This window comes from Pelodiscus sinensis, chromosome 4 (assembly GCF_052426305.1).
Source record: "Pelodiscus sinensis isolate ZL-2025 chromosome 4, ASM5242630v1, whole genome shotgun sequence".
Taxonomy (NCBI): domain Eukaryota; kingdom Metazoa; phylum Chordata; order Testudines; family Trionychidae; genus Pelodiscus; species Pelodiscus sinensis.
In genome coordinates this window covers 25809335-25827353 of record NC_143055.1, presented here as the reverse complement: position 1 = coordinate 25827353, position 18019 = coordinate 25809335, and the positions used below count along the sequence as shown (strand labels likewise).

Below are 18019 nucleotides of genomic sequence, written 5' to 3'. Positions count from 1 at the left end.
CTGCACAAGTTAAGTTTTTTTTCATATTCATCTACATCTAGGCACTTATAAGGGTTCCGCAAGTAGGGATGCTCTCCCAAAAAATACCAAGCATGCGGGCTAAACATTTTTGTTGAGCAAAAACAAACACACAAAAAACCACGCATGTCTCCACTTGGCCCCCTGGCATTTGTCTCTCCTGTACCCTGCCTCTTAGTGCCTTCCCCTTTCTCCTGACCTACCCCGCTCCCTCAGCGCAAGCTCCTTCCCCTCCTCTACATGGCTTCTGCCTTCCAGGTTGCGGGGTTGCTGGAGCCTTTTTGTCCTGGCATCTGCTGGCACCCCACCTCATCGCGCCAGAGCTGCATCTTCCCCCTCCCCGGCAGCGCTCCGCTCCTCTGCCCAGCCAGCGGATCAGATGGGGCTGCACCGCCTGTAGTTGACATGGGCCACACAGTGAGCCCCTGCGGGCCGCATGTTGTTCAGGCCTGGTGTAAACAGAACGCAGAAACTTACAAACAAATGCACATCATATATTCTATACCCTGACCCCCAAAAAAGGGAAAGATGGAAGCTTAGTCAGAATGAAAGGATGAGAAGGGCCAAACCCACACGTCAAAGGTTGGCACATAACAAATGTGTTATTTTTGGCAGAGAGGAAGATTTGCCACCACTGCCCTGAAAGCAGGAACTTACATTTTCAATAAAGTAGCCACAATTTATCATTCTAAGCAATTATTTTAAACTGTAATATTTTAGTTATTAGAGACATTTTTCACTTCCCCACCCCACAATTTTTCCCTTCAATTGCTGTAACTGCTAAAATTATAATTACAATCCTTGATCTACTTATTCTCCACCCTGAAAAACATTTTACAGGTGTACTGGCATGGAGCTCCCAAGACTAACAACATTACACAATATTTTAGAGACATACAATATCTCTTCATCAATGCTGAAACCAAAGGAAATTTAATCCACTAGGTAGCAAAAATACAAAGAAACAGCTTGACATTGAGATATTACCCCAACAGCTAACCCTGGTGATAAAAACCACATCCCAAAACAATTCCAAAAATACAACAGTATGCTATAAATGTTACCTAAACACATGACGACAGCAAAGATTTATTACTATTTGTTTACATAATATGGTATCTTTACTTTTTCAGCTATGAATGACCACATAAATACTTCCTACTCACCTACCTTTGTACTGTTGTTGAGAGCTAAACAAAAAAACTCTCATTTTGTTGCTGACAGTTTAATTTATATTCACTACTCAAGTCTCTATCTATAGTGCCACAGTTGTATTACTGATAATTTGGTAAAAATTTCACAGCACAAAGTTGCTAACATCTACGATCTATCTGACATTGTTAGAGAAAGGAAAGCACTTTGGCTTGCCTCTATAGTCAGCAGATACTACGGCAAACAGCATTCTACAAATGCCCAAGCAAATAGGGTATCCTTCCCTGTCTAGTCATGATTTTTAGATCAATATAAAGCTACAAAATATGAGACATATACCATAAGCATATATAAGAGTACAGGCCTACCTCTGCTCCCCTATATCATTTAAATCTTTCAGGTCTCTCCTGAAGGAGAAAGAGAGAGGAGATATTCTCAAAGTACATCTGCTGACAGGACTGCTGGGTCCAGGACTAGATGCAGGGACACAGCTCCAGGCCCCTGAAAGGGACAAGACATTGTGTGGAAGGGGCAAGGCTGAGCCCATGCTGTCCAGAGCTCTGGCATCAATTTAAAGAATCCAGGACTCTGGGGTCCACTGCTGCTGCAGTTGAGGCAGAAGGTGAAAGCTCCAAGTCATTTTAAATCACTGGGACCCAGAGCAGCTACCTCTTTGCTCCCTCCCCTCATCAGCAGCCCTCTCTCAAAGCAAGCAACATCATAACTTTCTAAAGAATGAAGCTGGCTTTCTCTTTGCATTGATACATTTCATTTTTGTCTTTTTTGTGAGTTATTTAACTGCAGAATCCAAAGCTGCCAGCACTATTAACATAATAAAAGTGGTCCAAATGGTCAGGCCATCCTACTCCCAACATTTAGAAAAAAACCCTTAATATCTACCAGAATAATAATAATAATAAAAAATAAGGCATAACTGGAACAACATCCATTAACCTAAACATTCTCTAGGTTTTTCTTTGCTTCCTTTTTTCTATTTTTCTCTCCTATTTCAAGACCCATTCCATCACTCTCCATGCCCTTTTCTCTCTCTCATTTGTCCTATTTGTTGTGTCCATCTCCCTGCTCTGTGTATTCAGTGGTCTCTCCCCCTCTTCTGTTCTCTCCAGCTCCTTGGGTCTCACTCAGGCTCAGTCTACACTACAGCTGTATTTCGGAAAAAGCAACTGAAAATGTTCTCCGTTTTTCGTGTACCTCTTTCTGATTTTTTTTTCAGAAGAAACTTTTCCGAAATTTGGCTCATTTACACTGGGCCAAATTTTGGAAAATCCCCCTCTTTTGGAAGAACCCTTCTTCCTCATTGAATGAGGAAAACAGGGCTTCCGAAGGAGCACGTTTGCACTTCTTTAAAAAAAAAAAAAAATTCCCTTGACCCGGCGGAGTTTTTCCGGGATATCCCACAGTGTAGATATACCCTCAGTATGCCACTTTCTCTCCAGTCCTCCCCTGCCACACACACTCTCTCTCCCCCTCTCCCTCTACTTAAGTTCATTCCCTTTCTGCTCCCTCTGATGTTCCTCCCCCTCTCCTTTCTGAGGAAAGCAGGAGGCCAAATACTCTTTTCTTCTTCAATCCATCATGTGCCAGAAGCCTGTAATTGAGTCTCCACTGAACTCACATCTTACCACAGGTAAGGGATAAAGTCAGCAATTCAGAGGAGGAGCCAATTCAACTGCTAACCAGCAGCGGAGAAGATTTTACAGTGGCTCTAACTCTATCAACAGGAGCCTCAGTAGTTCCACCCACAGTTAAAACCCAGTGAGAAAAACAAATCCTCTCACCCCTCTCATCCAAAGAAGTTGACCCTGGAACTCTGAGATAGGGAGATGGAGATGGAGATGAATGGATCCTCCATCACAGAGGATATATGCTCTCAGTACAGTGAATGGCAGACTTGAAATAGTTTGGATGCATCACTGCCACTGGATGGTTGAGTACCCACAGTGGTAAAATAGCTTAGTAACTCGGGGGGGGGGGGGGGGGGGGGGGGAGTCACAGTAACTTGCTGAATTTGAACTGGCATTTAAAAGATTCCAAAATAAGGATGCTCAGAACTACATCTTCCAAATACATGGACAGTGTTCTTGACACTATTTCTTAAAGGAATTTCACTGAAACCAGAAACAGACACATGGGGACTATTAGCTGTGTGAATGAGAGCTTTTCATTCTACTCTGAAATCATTTTAATATCTTTCCTCTATCATTTCCTCCTATTCCTTTTACCTTTTCTTCCTTTCAATATGATCTTCATATCTTCCCTCAATCGTTAGGACAAAATTCTTCTCTAAGAAGGATGGAGGGAATGCAATAGAGGAGATGGGCGTGGGAGGTAAAAATACAGAAAACAAACAAGCTGATAATAAATCATACATAACCTTCAACCTCAGTTATGAAGCAGATTCTGACATTCGTACTGGAAAGAGTATGTTTTTAGCACAACTTAAATGCATAATTTAGAATAAAAGTATGCAAGTACTGTACAAAACACAGCATTCATATTCAAGGACTATGTTATGAAATAATGAACTTTTTAATAGGAGAGGGAGAAATAAATCTGTTTTTTCCCCCCTAACGACTTCAGCTATGAGCTCAATTTATTAGACCCTGAACTCATTACCACAGTTTAAAAAGTGGACTGAAAATAACTTGTAGTCAAAAATTGAGCACATTAATTAATTTCTACCGACGAGTATAATTGACCATATCAAAAATGCTATATGCTACATTTGCAGGCATATACTCTCTTTTGGGAATTACTAAGTAACCATTACAGTCAAGTCTATAAAATAAACATAGTAAATATGTTTAGGGAACACACACAATTGGGGGGGAATCAGTAAATATGTTTAGGGAACACATACAATTGGGGGGAAAGGGGAGAATCATACATGTCTCACTAAAAACAAAACACTTTTAATCTTACTATTTAGCAATTTATCATTTTTATATTTCAATATCTCAATTCATTATGCATGTATTATCACTCAAATGGGAGAGTTAAAGAGCACTCTAAACCCAAAATGTCATCATTTAACTTCTTTAATCATAGGTTTCCAAAGGCCTCTCTCACTCAAAGTCCAGCCTTATGTATGCAAATCATTACCCCCCCCCCAAAAAAAGCAATTAAAAAAAAACACTTAGTAGTAATTTTCCCTGTCTTGCATTTTGACTGTATCTTAAATTTAAGACTGAAATAATTATCATTCCCCAACAGTCATCCCTCAGTCATCTTTGGAAATATAGTATTTTCCAGAGTGATTCTTATTTTACACAATGGAGTATGGGGATATGGGTCAAACCTTGTTTTCTTTCATGTTTCTTTGGCCAAGCCTTTAGCATTAGCCTTATCTCACAACACATTATAAGCCCTCCTAAAACTACAAACACTTATATCCATAAAAATGTATCTTAAAACTATATGTCACAGTTGGATGTTTCCCCACTATATTTACTTGATCTCCCCAGCTAACTAGCTACAATTCTTGTTCAATTTGATTGTTTGCTGTATTTACTTTAGCAATATGTATTGTAAAGTTAGGAGAAACTGCAAAGCCCGATGACCAAAGCTTGGCTGATTTATTTATTTTTTTTACTACTGGTTCAACAACGGTGGGTATAGGTATGATTTTTGACTAAACCAATTACACTTTTGAATTCTGAACAGTAATTGAACTAATTGGGCATACTTTTCCTACATAACTGCATTTTAACTGTTGTGTGACGAGACAGTATTTTGCATTACCCACATGGGTGGCATATTTTATGTTCATTCCAGGTTCTCAGCCATACCGAGCAGTTGAAAGAAGGCCTTTCTTGAGTTCTTGTCTCATTATGATCTATATCGCAGATAGGTTATATAGCCCTTAAGGCATGGCATTGCCCCATCCATTTGGCTTGCACTTCCGTGCAGCAGTCCAGAAGGGGTGTCTGCCAACATCCACATGTCTTACTAGCATCTGGGAGACACTGACACATCATTTAAAAATAGTGTCTTCAAAGTGAACAAACATGTACTATTATCTCAAACATCCTTTTCAATTATTGGAAGGGAAAGTGAAAAAACAAACTTGCAAGTCTTTAGTAAAGAGTTAACACTGATATCCTCTGAACTCTAGCTGTGATAATCTTTGAGATTACAGGCAGTCGGAACTTTCTCCAGATTCAGCCGCTGCTGAAACTGATCAGAGGCTGACTACAGGAAGCCCTAGGCAGAGTTGCTCTGCCCCCAGCTTCCTGGAATCAGCCTGATCAGTTTCAACAGCGGCTGAATCTGGAGCCTGGGACAGAACAGCTGGGGCGCTGCCCGGTAGGTTCCCACAGGACCAACCCGACAGCACCCCAGCTGCTCTACCCGAGGCGTCCCACAACGAAAGCCTGGTCTGCTGGGGTGGGGGGCGCACTAGCTGCGCCCCCTCCCCCCCCCAGCAGACCAGGGAGACCTGAGCAAAACCACACAGGCGGAGGGACCCTGCCGCCCGTGTGGCTTTGCTCCTGTCTCCCTGGAGAAGCTTTGCTCGTTTGCCCGGGACCCCCGCCGCCTGGGCGGCTTTGCTCCTGTCCCCTTGGTCTGCTGGGGGGGGGGGGTCACATACACAGCCAGACCCCACCCACCTTCCCCTCCCGCCATGACACTCAGCTGACTTCTGCGCCACTCAGCCAGGCCGTCAGGGGGGAGCAAGCGGCACAAGCAGCCGTGTGGGCCCCACACTACCCATGCAGCACGGGCCACCCAGAGGGAACAGCCAGCATTTCAGCAACAGTGCTGCCCAGAGGGAACAGCCAGCATTTCAGCGTTACAGATTCTCATACATTGGGCTACTATTATGAACCTATTGCATTGTACATTAGTGCCTTAGCTATAGTATGATTTCCAGCTTTATCATTATTGTGATTAAGTAACAGATTAATCCCTTTTGGGGGGTTTCCCTTAATACTTAGCCAATAATAAGAACTGCCCAACAGTGTGAAGGATATTGATAATCAAAGGCAATATAAGCAAAATTCTTAACAGCTCCAAATGTAGCCACTCTATGTTCTTTACACTAAGTATATTTGTTCTAGAGTAGCTAATATTTGAGATGCATGAACACTAGGGCTCCAAGTAACAAGTGAATTCCTATACTGACCCAGAGCATGTGCCAGCGCTTCTGCTGTAGCAGCTAGTTCCAACATAAATGGTTATGAATAGTCAGGCTGAACCAACATAGAAACTGAAGCTAATGTCTTCTTCAATTTAGTGCCTGCTTCAGTTAACTGTAGGTTTACACTATCTTGTCTTATGATTTTAATTGCAGTAAATTAATAATTTAACAAATATTTTAGAAATCATTTTGCAAAATATTAATACAATGTTTACAGAAAAAGCGTATTATTGTTAACTGATTAATGTGGACCTTTTACATTTTTTATCCCCCTCACTTGGAAAGTTATGCCACAGGAATAACAACTGATTCACCTAAAGGATGAACTGTTTACAACTTTTCCTCTCAGCAGGATTACATTATTCATCACAGTGGGATTCTCTATATTTTGTGCTCTTCCAGATTGACAACTGTGCTATAGGGACTGCTAAGGTCACATTATATATTTTTGTGTTCAACAGGACAAACATGTTTACAATATATAACAAAATATGAATAGCTTTACAATTTATAAACTAATAAAGGTCTTTTAATCTCTAACTGAAAATGTGTGATATAAAAATATTTTTATTTTGTGATAATTTATGTTCACATTTTTGTTACAAATAAACATAAAACTCAAAAGAAAAATTTCAAGCTAGTTTCCATTGTTCAGAGCCAGTCCATTGTGGTCCATCCCTCCTGCTGCCATTCTGGGATAGAACCACATCATCATCCTAGTGAAGAGGGCTGTAGCTGTGGTGATTGTCGAGGTGAAAGCACGGGCTTCGGAGAAGTCTGAAAGGACCATGGAGAAACTACCGACTGGACTCAAAAGTATTCTGGCAAACCATTCATTGTCTTAGTAGGGGTTTGTGGGATGTTGCCCTGGCTGTTCTTAGCAAGGGTGGTGAAGCACTGACCTCGACTGAGGAGAGATAGAAGGAGCACTTTGAGGAACTCCTCAACCTGGTGGACATGCCCCCCTTTCAGGAGACAGTGCCAGAAACCCACAGTGAAATCAGATCTCTTTCTGTTTTTGAAGTTGCTACAATAATAATGTGCCTTTGCAGCAGCGGTGTATGAGATTTGTCCAGATATCTGGAAATCGGTGAACAATGTCTAAGTATTGTGGTTAACATGTTGCATGGAAGGCAGGGGCAATATCTTTGGACCTGAAAACTGGTACCCATCTTTAAGAAAGGAGACCAGCGAGTGTATTCCACCTTTGGGGGGAGGGAGGAGCAGGGAAGAGGGAAGAAAAAAAAAAAAAATCACACTGCTCAGCCTCTTCAGCTAAGACTATGGCAGGGTATTGAAGAGGAGGGTACACCCATTATTTAAACCTTGGCTTCAGGAAGAACAATGCAGATTCAGTACCAGCCATGGAAAAACAGACCAGCTCTTTGCTCTCATGCAGATGTTAGAGAGGTCATGAGCGTTTGCTAATCTGGTCTATCTTTGTTTTGTAGATCTGGAGAAAATATATGACCATATTCTTGGAGATGTCTTGTGGGAAGTGGTGCAAGACTATGAGGTGCCAATGCCACGTTTGTCCTGCTATCTTGTCCTGCTATTCATGAAGTGAGTTGCATCTGTATTCTTGGCATTAAGTCCAGTTCATTCAAGATGAGCATTAGACTCCGCCAAGGTTGCATCTTGTCTGTGCTCCTGCTCGTGATTTTCATGGACAGGATTTCAAGATGCAGCCAAACTCTGGAGCACATCTGGTATGGGGACTCAGTATCACTGTTGTTTGTATATAATATTATCCTCCTTGCTTGTTCAGATTCTCATCTTAGATGCACACTCAAATGTTTCACTGCCAAATCTGAAGTTACCTGGATGCGATTCAGCACTTTCAAATCAGAGGTCATGGTTCTCTCCCAAAAGAAAATGGACTTTTTCCTCCAGGCAATGACAGAGCAGCTGTCCTTAGTGGAAGAGTTTGAGTGCCTATGGGTCTTGTTCACAAGTGATAGTAAGCACAAGTGAGAACCTGACCAGTGGATTGATGCAACAGCGGCGATGCAGGCACTGTTCTGACCCATGTGTAAGCGGGGGAATGGTCCCGCTACTGTGGGGGACTTTCTTGTCTTCTATACTACCCCAGTGAAATGAACCAGCAAAAGGATCTGAGTCCCCACTCCCACTTCTTTTACCCAAAGACCTCCCTGTCTGAGGGCTCCCCTTTCACTCTCCCGAGTAGCAGAGTCCTCAAAAATCACAAAAACTCTGAGCCCAGGTTTTCTAGGGCTCAATCCCCGACCTTGTAGTCACTTAGGGCAAGTGTTAGGGTGTCCCCACTCTGGGGTGTTCTCTTCACACTGGATGCTTTCTTGACCCACTGATCATTACATACAGTTCAAAGCAAATACAATTTATTAAACAGCAACTGATTAAAAAGAAAAGAATAAGGAAAAAATGAGAAAGGTTAAAAGAGAACACACAGTCCCACTCTGTAGCACGGGGACATCACAAACAGCAGTTTGCAGAGTGTAAGGACAGTCCACAGTCTGTTCCTTATAAGTCCCAGGGCTCTCTCTCAGTTCCTGGCTGTGCTGCGGGGAGCTGCAGGTTGGACTTGCTTGATCTGGCAGTGACCACACAACTTCAGGCTCTAGGTGGTAGGACCCCTTTTCCAGTTGGAGTTACAATCCCTCTCCAAGTCTGGCCTGCAGGGCCTCTTGGCTGGTGGCATCTTCCTGCCCAGAGCCTCTTTCCCCCCTTTGCTGGTCCCAGCTCCAGACTATGCTGCTTTGTCAGCCTCCAGCTTCTTGTGTTGTTTCTCTGACCCCTTTGAGTCTGGTCACTGCAGATCTACTTCTTAGCACAGGGTCTGTGCTCTGTGGGCTGTATGGCCTCTGGCTCTGTCACTGCAGGTCTGCTCTTCAGCACAGCTTGGACCTCTTGCTGCTCTTCTTAGCTCTCTCCCCTTTTGACTCAGAGACCCAGAAAATCCCAGCTCACACAGAGGACGGGACCTGGCCTTCTAATTCCCTCATTGGCCTGCCCAACCAGTCAATCAGGCTGACCTGGAGTGTTGGCCTCTTCCCATTTTCCCTGGGGACTGTCAGTCTCAGGGCCCTGATTTCTCATGGACTCTTCCCCTTTTGGTACTGGGAGCTGGCCAACCAAAAACTCCCACTGAGTTTTAGTAAGGGGCTAACAGTCCCCTTACACATGGTGGAGAAACAAGAGCTGAGTTCTCAAAGTTACTGGTTTGCAGTGCAATCTACATCCCCCTCCTCAACTATAGTAATGAAGCTTAGGTAATGACTGAAAGGATATCATATCATAGGTATAAGTGATGGAAATCAGTTTTTCCTTCAAGGTGGCTGAACTTACTCTCAGAGACAAGGCAATGGACTCAGCTCTACAGGAGGGCCTTAAAGTAGAACTACTACTCCTCTGGCTTGAGAGGAGATGTTTTCGGGACATGATAAAGCCCAGGGAGGCTTCCTTTGGAACACTATTATGCATGCCCCACTGAGAGGAGGCCTCAAGGCCAACTCAGGACATGCTGGACAAATTCTCTCTTTCAGCTGGTCTGAAAACACTCGGGAATCCAGAAGGAGCTGAAAACTGTTGCAGAAGCAAGAAAAATTATAAAGAGATGGTTACATGATACAGAACATACAACATATAAAATAAGGTAAGCAGCAAAAACTAGAGTTCTGCAAAGCAAATACAATGAAAAATGTAACATACCAAGATGAGTCAGAAATATAGAAAACACTATTAGGTTTAGTCACGGGGGGGGGGGGGGGGGGGGGGCAGGGGGATAGGGGGGAGACACAGTTTGCCAGAGATCAACTGTTGATTCTATAAAAAACAAAAACAAAAAATTGATTTAGTTACCGCACTTTAGATCAGGGCTACAATGACACAGCACATGCCAAGGGCTGCAATTTAAGTGTGGTTGCATATACATGCAAATAGCTTCTTTCACACTGATGGGCATGATTACAAAGATTAAGGCAAGGCTATGAAACATACAGGCCCCATGTAAGTCAGTTCTGCTGATATTAATAAAATGCAATATTTACCCGATTTCCACCCATACGACAGAACTTTCAATGAGCAATCACAGTCAAGGAATTTAACTACTAAAACGCATATCAACAGAAGACCATTATATTGACTACTTTTTGTTTTGGCTCCCACCCGCAGAGCAAACGTTGAGCCCCACGTAAACCCAAACTACATTGCGGGCCGCAAACAAATGGGCTGCGGGCCGCATGTGGCCTACAGGTCTCGTGTTGAGTAGCCCTGCTTTAGATGGAGCTCATCCAGGAATCTGTTTATTTTGAATGACTAATAACAAAAGAAACACTACTAAATAAATGACTAATTTTTAAAATATATTTAATAATTTACCTAAAGGTATTTATAAGTTTTAGGTTTGCCTTTTCCTACCCCTATTTTTTCATGTGTGCATAACATGGAAAAGTTTTTTAACTTGTAAAATAAGTAACTCTTATCTTTTTTTCTATGTTTAAAATAATGAAGACATTTAACTTTGACTGTTAAGGCCAATGGATTCTAGTGGAATTCTATTAAAAAACACATTCATTTTGCATTCCCCTTTAAATGGGGATTGACATTCTTGAAGTTTTTCCTTTGTATATTGCAGACTGTGAGCTGATGGACACATTTAAGTTATTCACATTCCCAAGCTGCAATTTTACTTGAACATTTTCTCTGTTTCTCGCAAAACTTAACATAAATGTTTTCATGGATCTGGATGGTGAGAAGAGTCCAACAACGTATTTATCCTTCCATGATTTAAACTCAAAACTTTTTAACAAACAATTTGAGAGGTCTATAAACCAAGAAAATTACCAGTGGCCAGCATTTTAACAGAAGAGTTCTCTGGGATGAGAAGAGGGAGAACACAAATCAAGCTCATCATTCTCTTCTTCTCAAAAAGGCAACTGGGGAGAGTGCAACAACAGGGCCAGTGTCCTTACATTTTTAAATTCTCTATTTGGCATATTACGATACATTTTGTCTTCCTATGACACGCAGTCTATGTTTCTCACTCTCATAATACAGTAAGTGATTTTTATGAAGAACAAATACTGAGGCTGCCACTTGCCCACAACTTTTTAAATTCTACTTTTAACGGTTTGCAGGATTAACTCCTTTTAACTTGTGTTTACGGGACAAGTTCATTACATATAATTCTTCAATACAAACTCACTTTTTAAGGGAGTTTTTGTATTTCCAGTTCACATTACTCTTAAAAGTCTTTTCTACCACATCATCAGCTGCTGCCCTTCAGACTTTTCTATCATAGCCCCCTCTATGGGAGATAATAAACTGTTTAACATAGTCATAAAGAAGGAATGAGAACGTGTTTTCTTACCTTTGTTATTTTCTTCAATACCATAACTAGGAGCTCTCTTCAACTTCCTATGCCTTTTTAATACTCCAAAAGTCTTAGGTCACAATCCCAAAAAACCCAGAATTGGCAATAAGACATCTTAGACTTTTCCACATCCAGGGAAGCCAATGTTAGAAGTGTAAAGTAGAACACAAGAGTCACAAGCCCAACCAATTTAGGCGACCTCTGGCCTGTATTTCTCAGTCCTGTTCCTTCAATTTCTGATCCAATATTTTTCCAATTTAAGCCTTGTTCACCTTTCTCCAATCAACATTAAGCATTTGTTTTAGGCAACCTGTACAATATGCATGCCCATGCTTCAATTTACACAGCTTTTGCTGTTTGTCATTTTTTTGTTCCTGAGTGTTCCTTGTAAAGAAGTTTCTTGTAATTAGAGGTTTATATGCTTGTTACTAGGGATGTTCAAATCTAGGGGGATTACATGCAGGAGGGGGGAAGGAATAGATGGATTCACAAAGGGCAAGTCATGCCAGACCAATCTGATTAGCTTCTATGATGAGGTACCTGGCTCTGTGGATATGGGGAAGTCAGTGGATGTGATATCCTTGACTTTAGCAAAGCTTTTGATACGATCTCCCACAATACTCTGGTCAGCAAATTAAGGGAGTATGGATTAGATAAATGGACTGTAAAATGGATTAAAAGGTGGCTAGAATGTCAGGCCCATGTAACCATGACAGTTAACCAATGAGCTCATGTGTAACCGTTTAATTGTGTACACTAACAAATCCCTACTTGAAAAATTTAAAGAACAACTAATAGTCTTGCAGCATCTTGGAAACTAACAAAACATGTACTTTGTTTTGTTAGTTTCTAAGGTGCTGCAAGACTATTCATTGTTTAAGTTTTTCCAGTTACAGACTAACTTGATTACCCCTCTGAAGCTTTTGAAAATCTCTACTTGTTACCTAAACTATTCCAAACAATATTATTTTGTCTTGTTAGCAGTAATAACATTTTAATCAAAAGAGCAATTCTATACAAAAAAGGAGAACTACCAAAACCACACTCGTACGAGTGAGGCCTTGACCAAAATGTTACCTTGTCTAAACTCATTAACTATCCATAAAATTATTAAAAATCTAACAATGCTCTCAATTTTACCATTTAGCCAGTCTTCATCTTTATATTTCAATATCATATTATTTCAGTAAGAGTGCATGTGTGTGTGTGTGAGAGAGAGAGAGAGAGAGAGAGAGAGAGCGCGAGCGAGCGAGCGCCTACCTACTGCGGTGAGAGGGGGCAATTAAAGAGCATTCTGACAACAAAATACCAATAAGTTTTTATTTTCTTTAAACACAAAAATTCAAATGCCTTTTTCTCTCAAAGTCTACTTTTATGTTTACAAATAATTATAAAACACGTGCACAGTTAGTAATTTTCCAAGTTGTATTTTGAGTAATGATGTTAAGGAGCAGTTATTTAGTTAATTGTGTAGTTGATACAATTTGTATCGACTATTCGTGTAGTCGATAAGGGGAGCCACTCTGCAAAGCCACAGTGAGCGTAACTCCTGGAGTTGGTGCAAGCTGGGACTGCACAGTCCTGTCACGTGCCGGCTCCGGGAACCACCCACACTGTGGCTCTGCATTTTAAGTGTAGTAAGAGCTGGGATGTTAATGACTAGTCGCCTCTCTGATTTAAAAAAAAAAAAAAAAAAAAAAGCTTATCAGATAGTCGACTTAGTCCCTCAACTAGTTACTCCCCCGGCCTGCTAGATGCTTCTATCAGAGGCAACTGGGAGGAAGGAGCAGGAGCTAGCACTGGGGGGAGCCGGCTTAAAAGATGATTCCTCCCAGCATCGTCTCCATGGGGGGCCGAGGAGGCGGAAGGGTCACAGGGACTGGGTACGAGCCGGGAATCAGCTTATTCCTGGCTCGCACCCACTCCCAGATGCTGTGCTCCAGCCTCTTAAATGTATTAAAAGCCTGCTGGCTCTTAATACATTTAAAAGGCTGGAGCACAGAGGAGGAACTCAGCGCGAGGCAGGAATCAGCTCTCTCGGCTCGCGTTGGGTCCCCCCACTGCGCTCTAGCCTTTTAAATGTATTAAAAGCTGGCAGGCTCTTAATACATTTAAAAGGAAGAGGCACAGCATCTGGGAGTGGGTGCTGCGGAGTCAGTGCTAGGGAGAACCGGGTTTTAAGCTGGCTCCCCCCAGCACCAGCTCCTATGCCCCTCTGCCCTTGGAAACTAACATCCTACTCTGATTTACAGATGTAATAGTATAGTCAGTTAACCGATTAACAGATAAGTTTGTAGGTTAATGCTATATATTACACGCATTTCCCTCTTCCTCCTCTCCCTGACAGAGAATTTCTCAGTCCTGGCTTGCGACCTACCTCTGCTGCAGCTCTGCATTTCAAATGTATTAAAAGCTGGGCAAGCAGGCAACTCAGCTCAGTTCTGGCTTGTGCCGGGTTCAGGAGCTCAGACCCCCTCCCCCAGACAGGGAGTGCTTCCACCCCGCACTGCTGCCTTTTTCTCAGAAGCAGCTGCACAGGGCGACAGGCAGTTGGTTTGCAAGGGGAGCTGGTTTTCAAACTGGCGCCTCTTGTGGACCAGCTCCCACCTGGCACCCCACGCTACTGCCTCTGAAACAGTGGCTGCTGGCCCCGCCCCAGGGACTATAGAATAGTCGACTAACCAATCAAATTTCATGAGATTACTCGACCATTCAATTAACCGACATTTAACATCCCTACTCTGGTTTGGCTGGAAAATAAAACTGCTGGTTGCCATTCTGGCAAAAACACTTTGAAACACTTAAAGTACCTGAAAAGAACCTATCCAATCTCTCCTGGGAAATCGCCAGAGACAACTGATCAGGCATCATGTTGAAACTGCAACTCAGGGTCAGGCATGCTTAGCAGAACACTTATCTTTGGTTCAACTCATTTCTGAAGAAATTGCTATGTGGCTGAGATCAGTTAAATTCATCCCTTCTTCTACTCAAATTGAAAACTCAGCTCTATTGCTCTCTGAATGTCACCTTAGTGCATGAAAACTCCGTCACTGAGAGGCATCTCAGTATTGTTGTGCATGGTTTTAGGCATCCACTACCAATCAACCCCATTGTACTTGTTTGGCAGACAGGATATCTGACACAAAATACAGGACTATGTAGCACTTTAAAGACTAACAAGATGGTTTATTAGATGATGAGCTTTCGTGGGACAGACCCACTTCCTCAGATCAAATAGTGGGTCTGGCCCACGAAAGCTCATCATCTAATAAACCATCTTGTTAGTCTTTAAAGTGCTACTTAGTCCTGTATTTTGTTTCAGCTACACCAGACTAACACGGCTACATTTCTATCAGGATATCTGACAGTTCCACTTGCCTAGAATGCACTCATGCTATTGCCCAGAAGCCTGGAATATGAAGTTTTCTTGTGCTTATGACTACAGGTTTAAGTGATTCAAGATGAGAGATTTCCTGAGACAAGCTTCCAGTTCTGATAAAGTCAAACTGCCACTGTAACTTTATTAATTATTTTAAATTAACATAATAGTCTTTAAATCAGATTTTAATTTAAATAATGTTACCACCTATGCTAGATTGCAAAGTCTCAGTGCATAAATAACTGAATAAAAAGGATCATTACTACTTCTAATTAGAATATTTATTTCAGAGGCTCTCTCATGCTAAATATTGGTTAACTGAATATAGGGCATCCGCACTGTACATCCAAGATACATTTAAAAAAAAAGTAGACGTATAGCAAAGGGATGTAAAGCGAGGAATTTTCTTCCTGTGACTAACATCCGTTTCCGTCATTAAAAAAAAGACCAATTAGTGCAGAACAGAGAATGGGAGGACTTAAAACGGAACAGTTCCCACAAGCATCAATGACGCCAGCTCAGAAGCAACATATACTGGGGCAACTTATAGCAAGGATGCCCTGTAGTCGAGTAACCTCATGAATTCTTATCAGTTAGTCAACTATTCTACAGTCCCTGGGGGCAGGCCTGGCAGCCACTGTATCAGAGGTAGCAGCAAAGGGTGCCAGGCAGACACTGGTCCGCAAGGGAAGTCAGTTTAAAAACAAGCTTCACTCGCAGACCAGCTGCCTGTTGCTCCGTGCTGCTGCCTCTGATAAAGAGGTAGCAGCACAGGGTGGCAGCAGCCCGTGTCTAGTGGGGGTCTAAGCTCCCAAACCTGGCATGAGCCAGAACTGAACTGGGTTGCCTGCCTGGCTGGCTTCTAATACACATTAAATGCAGAGCCACAGTAGGGGTATGTCCTGGACCCATCACAAGCCAGGACTCAGAAATTTACTGGCAGGAAGAGAGAAAGAGGGAAATGCATGTCTTCTATAGCATTAACCTATAACCTTTTGCTTATCAGTTAATTAGTTAATCAACTACACTATTACATCCCTAGCTCCCACCTCTAAATTCATTCTTCTGCAAATAACCAATATTGTCAAAAGTAAAATATCCCCATGACATTATGCCAAAAAGTGCAATTCTGCTGACACCCTCCAGAAAAAGTGTCAATATTTCTTAATATATTCTCTAATACACATATTTTTGTTTCCAATAGCTGCAGGCTATATATTTTTGTTTATATCTATCAGGTTACTTTAGCTCTAGTGTATAGAGGTACAACTCCACTGGCTTCATAATTTGAATCATGATTTAATTTAGCCTACTGTTTTAAAAACTGCAACTCCAGCAAAAAAAATATCTCTGGTAGTTGATTTTAAAAAGTGTCAATTCATTAAAGCTGTTCAATGGGTTGGAATGATAGCCTAAAATCTGGAGAGAGATTAATGAACAGAAGACAGGTAAAGCTCTCAAGAGTTCATTGTGAATACAATTTATGACATGGTTAGGACACTGTATTAGTACAGCATGTAATATTTATCTGCACACAGAACATACACATACATCTTCAACAGTTATATGGCCCCAATTCTGAAAACCTAATTGTGCACATAGTATATTTAACTGTAGTCACAAGAATAGATCTAGTAACTACTATGTCACTATTCTTCTGAGTAAATTTACGTTCAAGCATAAATGTTTGCAGGAGCAGGGGCTACAAAAAAGGAGGAATTCTGGTACTCGCATGCAACAGAATTAACCCTAATAATGAATACAGCATAGAGGCTATATAACATCACCAGAGACTGCTACGTGTCATTATAAGCAATATACATGCCTTACCTCTGCCAAGTCACTTGGGGGAGGGCTTAGTTTTAAAGGGATATGTCAGCCTGAAAGCTGATCAGTTTTTTTTAAAGCGTCAGGACAAGAGTAGTTTTAGGTTCTCCTGCGTCCCCCACCAATTGCTGAGTTTGAAAACCATACTGCTGGCTATTATTTTGTTTTTGTGTTCTTTCTCTCCTGTTACTGGGTAAAAGTCCCCCACGAACAACCGAGAGTAAACGAACGACTACCGGGCAGTTGTTTGTGGGAGGTTTTTTTTTTTTTTTTTGCCCAGCACGTTGGTTTTAATGGGAACTTTTAAAAGCCCCCCCCCCCCCCCGCAGCCCGACCAGCCACGCAGAGCCACCGCCTGGTCACTGCGGATGCACGGGGGCTGTAAAGGGGAAAGACCGACACGCAGGGGAGGGGGCTGCCAAGTGCACGAAGGAAAAGACTACGGGGCGGAGGGGGGGGGATAAGAGACTCTCCTCCCCCCTCCGCTTTGCATGGCACCGAGCTGCGGGGCACCTGTAGCTGAGATGGGGCTCGCTGTGCAGACGGGCAGTTGCTCTGTTACCTCCACGCCACCCCCTCCCCCGCACTCACCACCTCGCGGGCCCGGCAGGAGAAGTCGCTCTTGGGCCGCTGGCTGCCCCGTTTGAGCAGCTCATCCCGGCCGCTCTCGCCGACCGGGACCCCCAGCGCCTTGTTCCGGGTCTTCACCGTCTTCACGCTGGCTTTGAACAGCAGCGTGATGTCCGCGGCCATAGCGACCCCGCTGCCGCCTCGCACGCCGGCCCCGCGTGGGTCACCCGCACAGTCCTCCCCGCACAACTCCGGCCGCCGTGCAGGGTTCCGCCGCCTTATCCGCCCCGGCGCCGCCCCGAGCCGCCAGGGAGCGCAGAGCCGCTGGGGTGGCACAAAGTGCAACTGGCACGTTCCCAGGCCCCCGCCCCGCGGAAACCCCGCTGCAGTGCCCCAGTGTGGGCGTGAGGGGAGCCCCCAGTGCGGGTGTGGGGGGAACCCCCAGGGAGAGCCCCCAGTGCCCAGTGTGGGTGTGGGGGGAACCCCCAGGGAGAGCCCCCAGTGTGGGTGTGGGGGGAATCCCCAAGGAGAGCCCCCAGTGCCCAGTGTGGGTGTGGGA

The 18019-nt window shown here is 43.1% G+C and overlaps 1 protein-coding gene across 5 annotated transcripts in view; it reads right to left on the bottom strand.

Moving 5' to 3' along the window:
* The window catches only part of STX18 (syntaxin 18), a 117291-nt gene extending 99523 nt beyond the window's left edge, over positions 1 to 17768 (bottom strand). For 2 of the 5 annotated variants that reach the window (XM_006128191.5, XM_075930746.2), the window contains exon 1: positions 17482 to 17767. In XM_006128191.5, coding sequence (XP_006128253.2) covers positions 17482 to 17643 — 162 coding nt within the window. In that variant the 5' untranslated portion in view covers positions 17644 to 17767. Of the gene's footprint in view, positions 1 to 17481 lie in introns of all 5 variants that reach the window. The other 3 variants (XM_075930747.2, XM_006128192.5, XM_089777805.1) reach the window with 3 other exon arrangements.
* Positions 17769 to 18019: the final 251 nt, after the last annotated feature.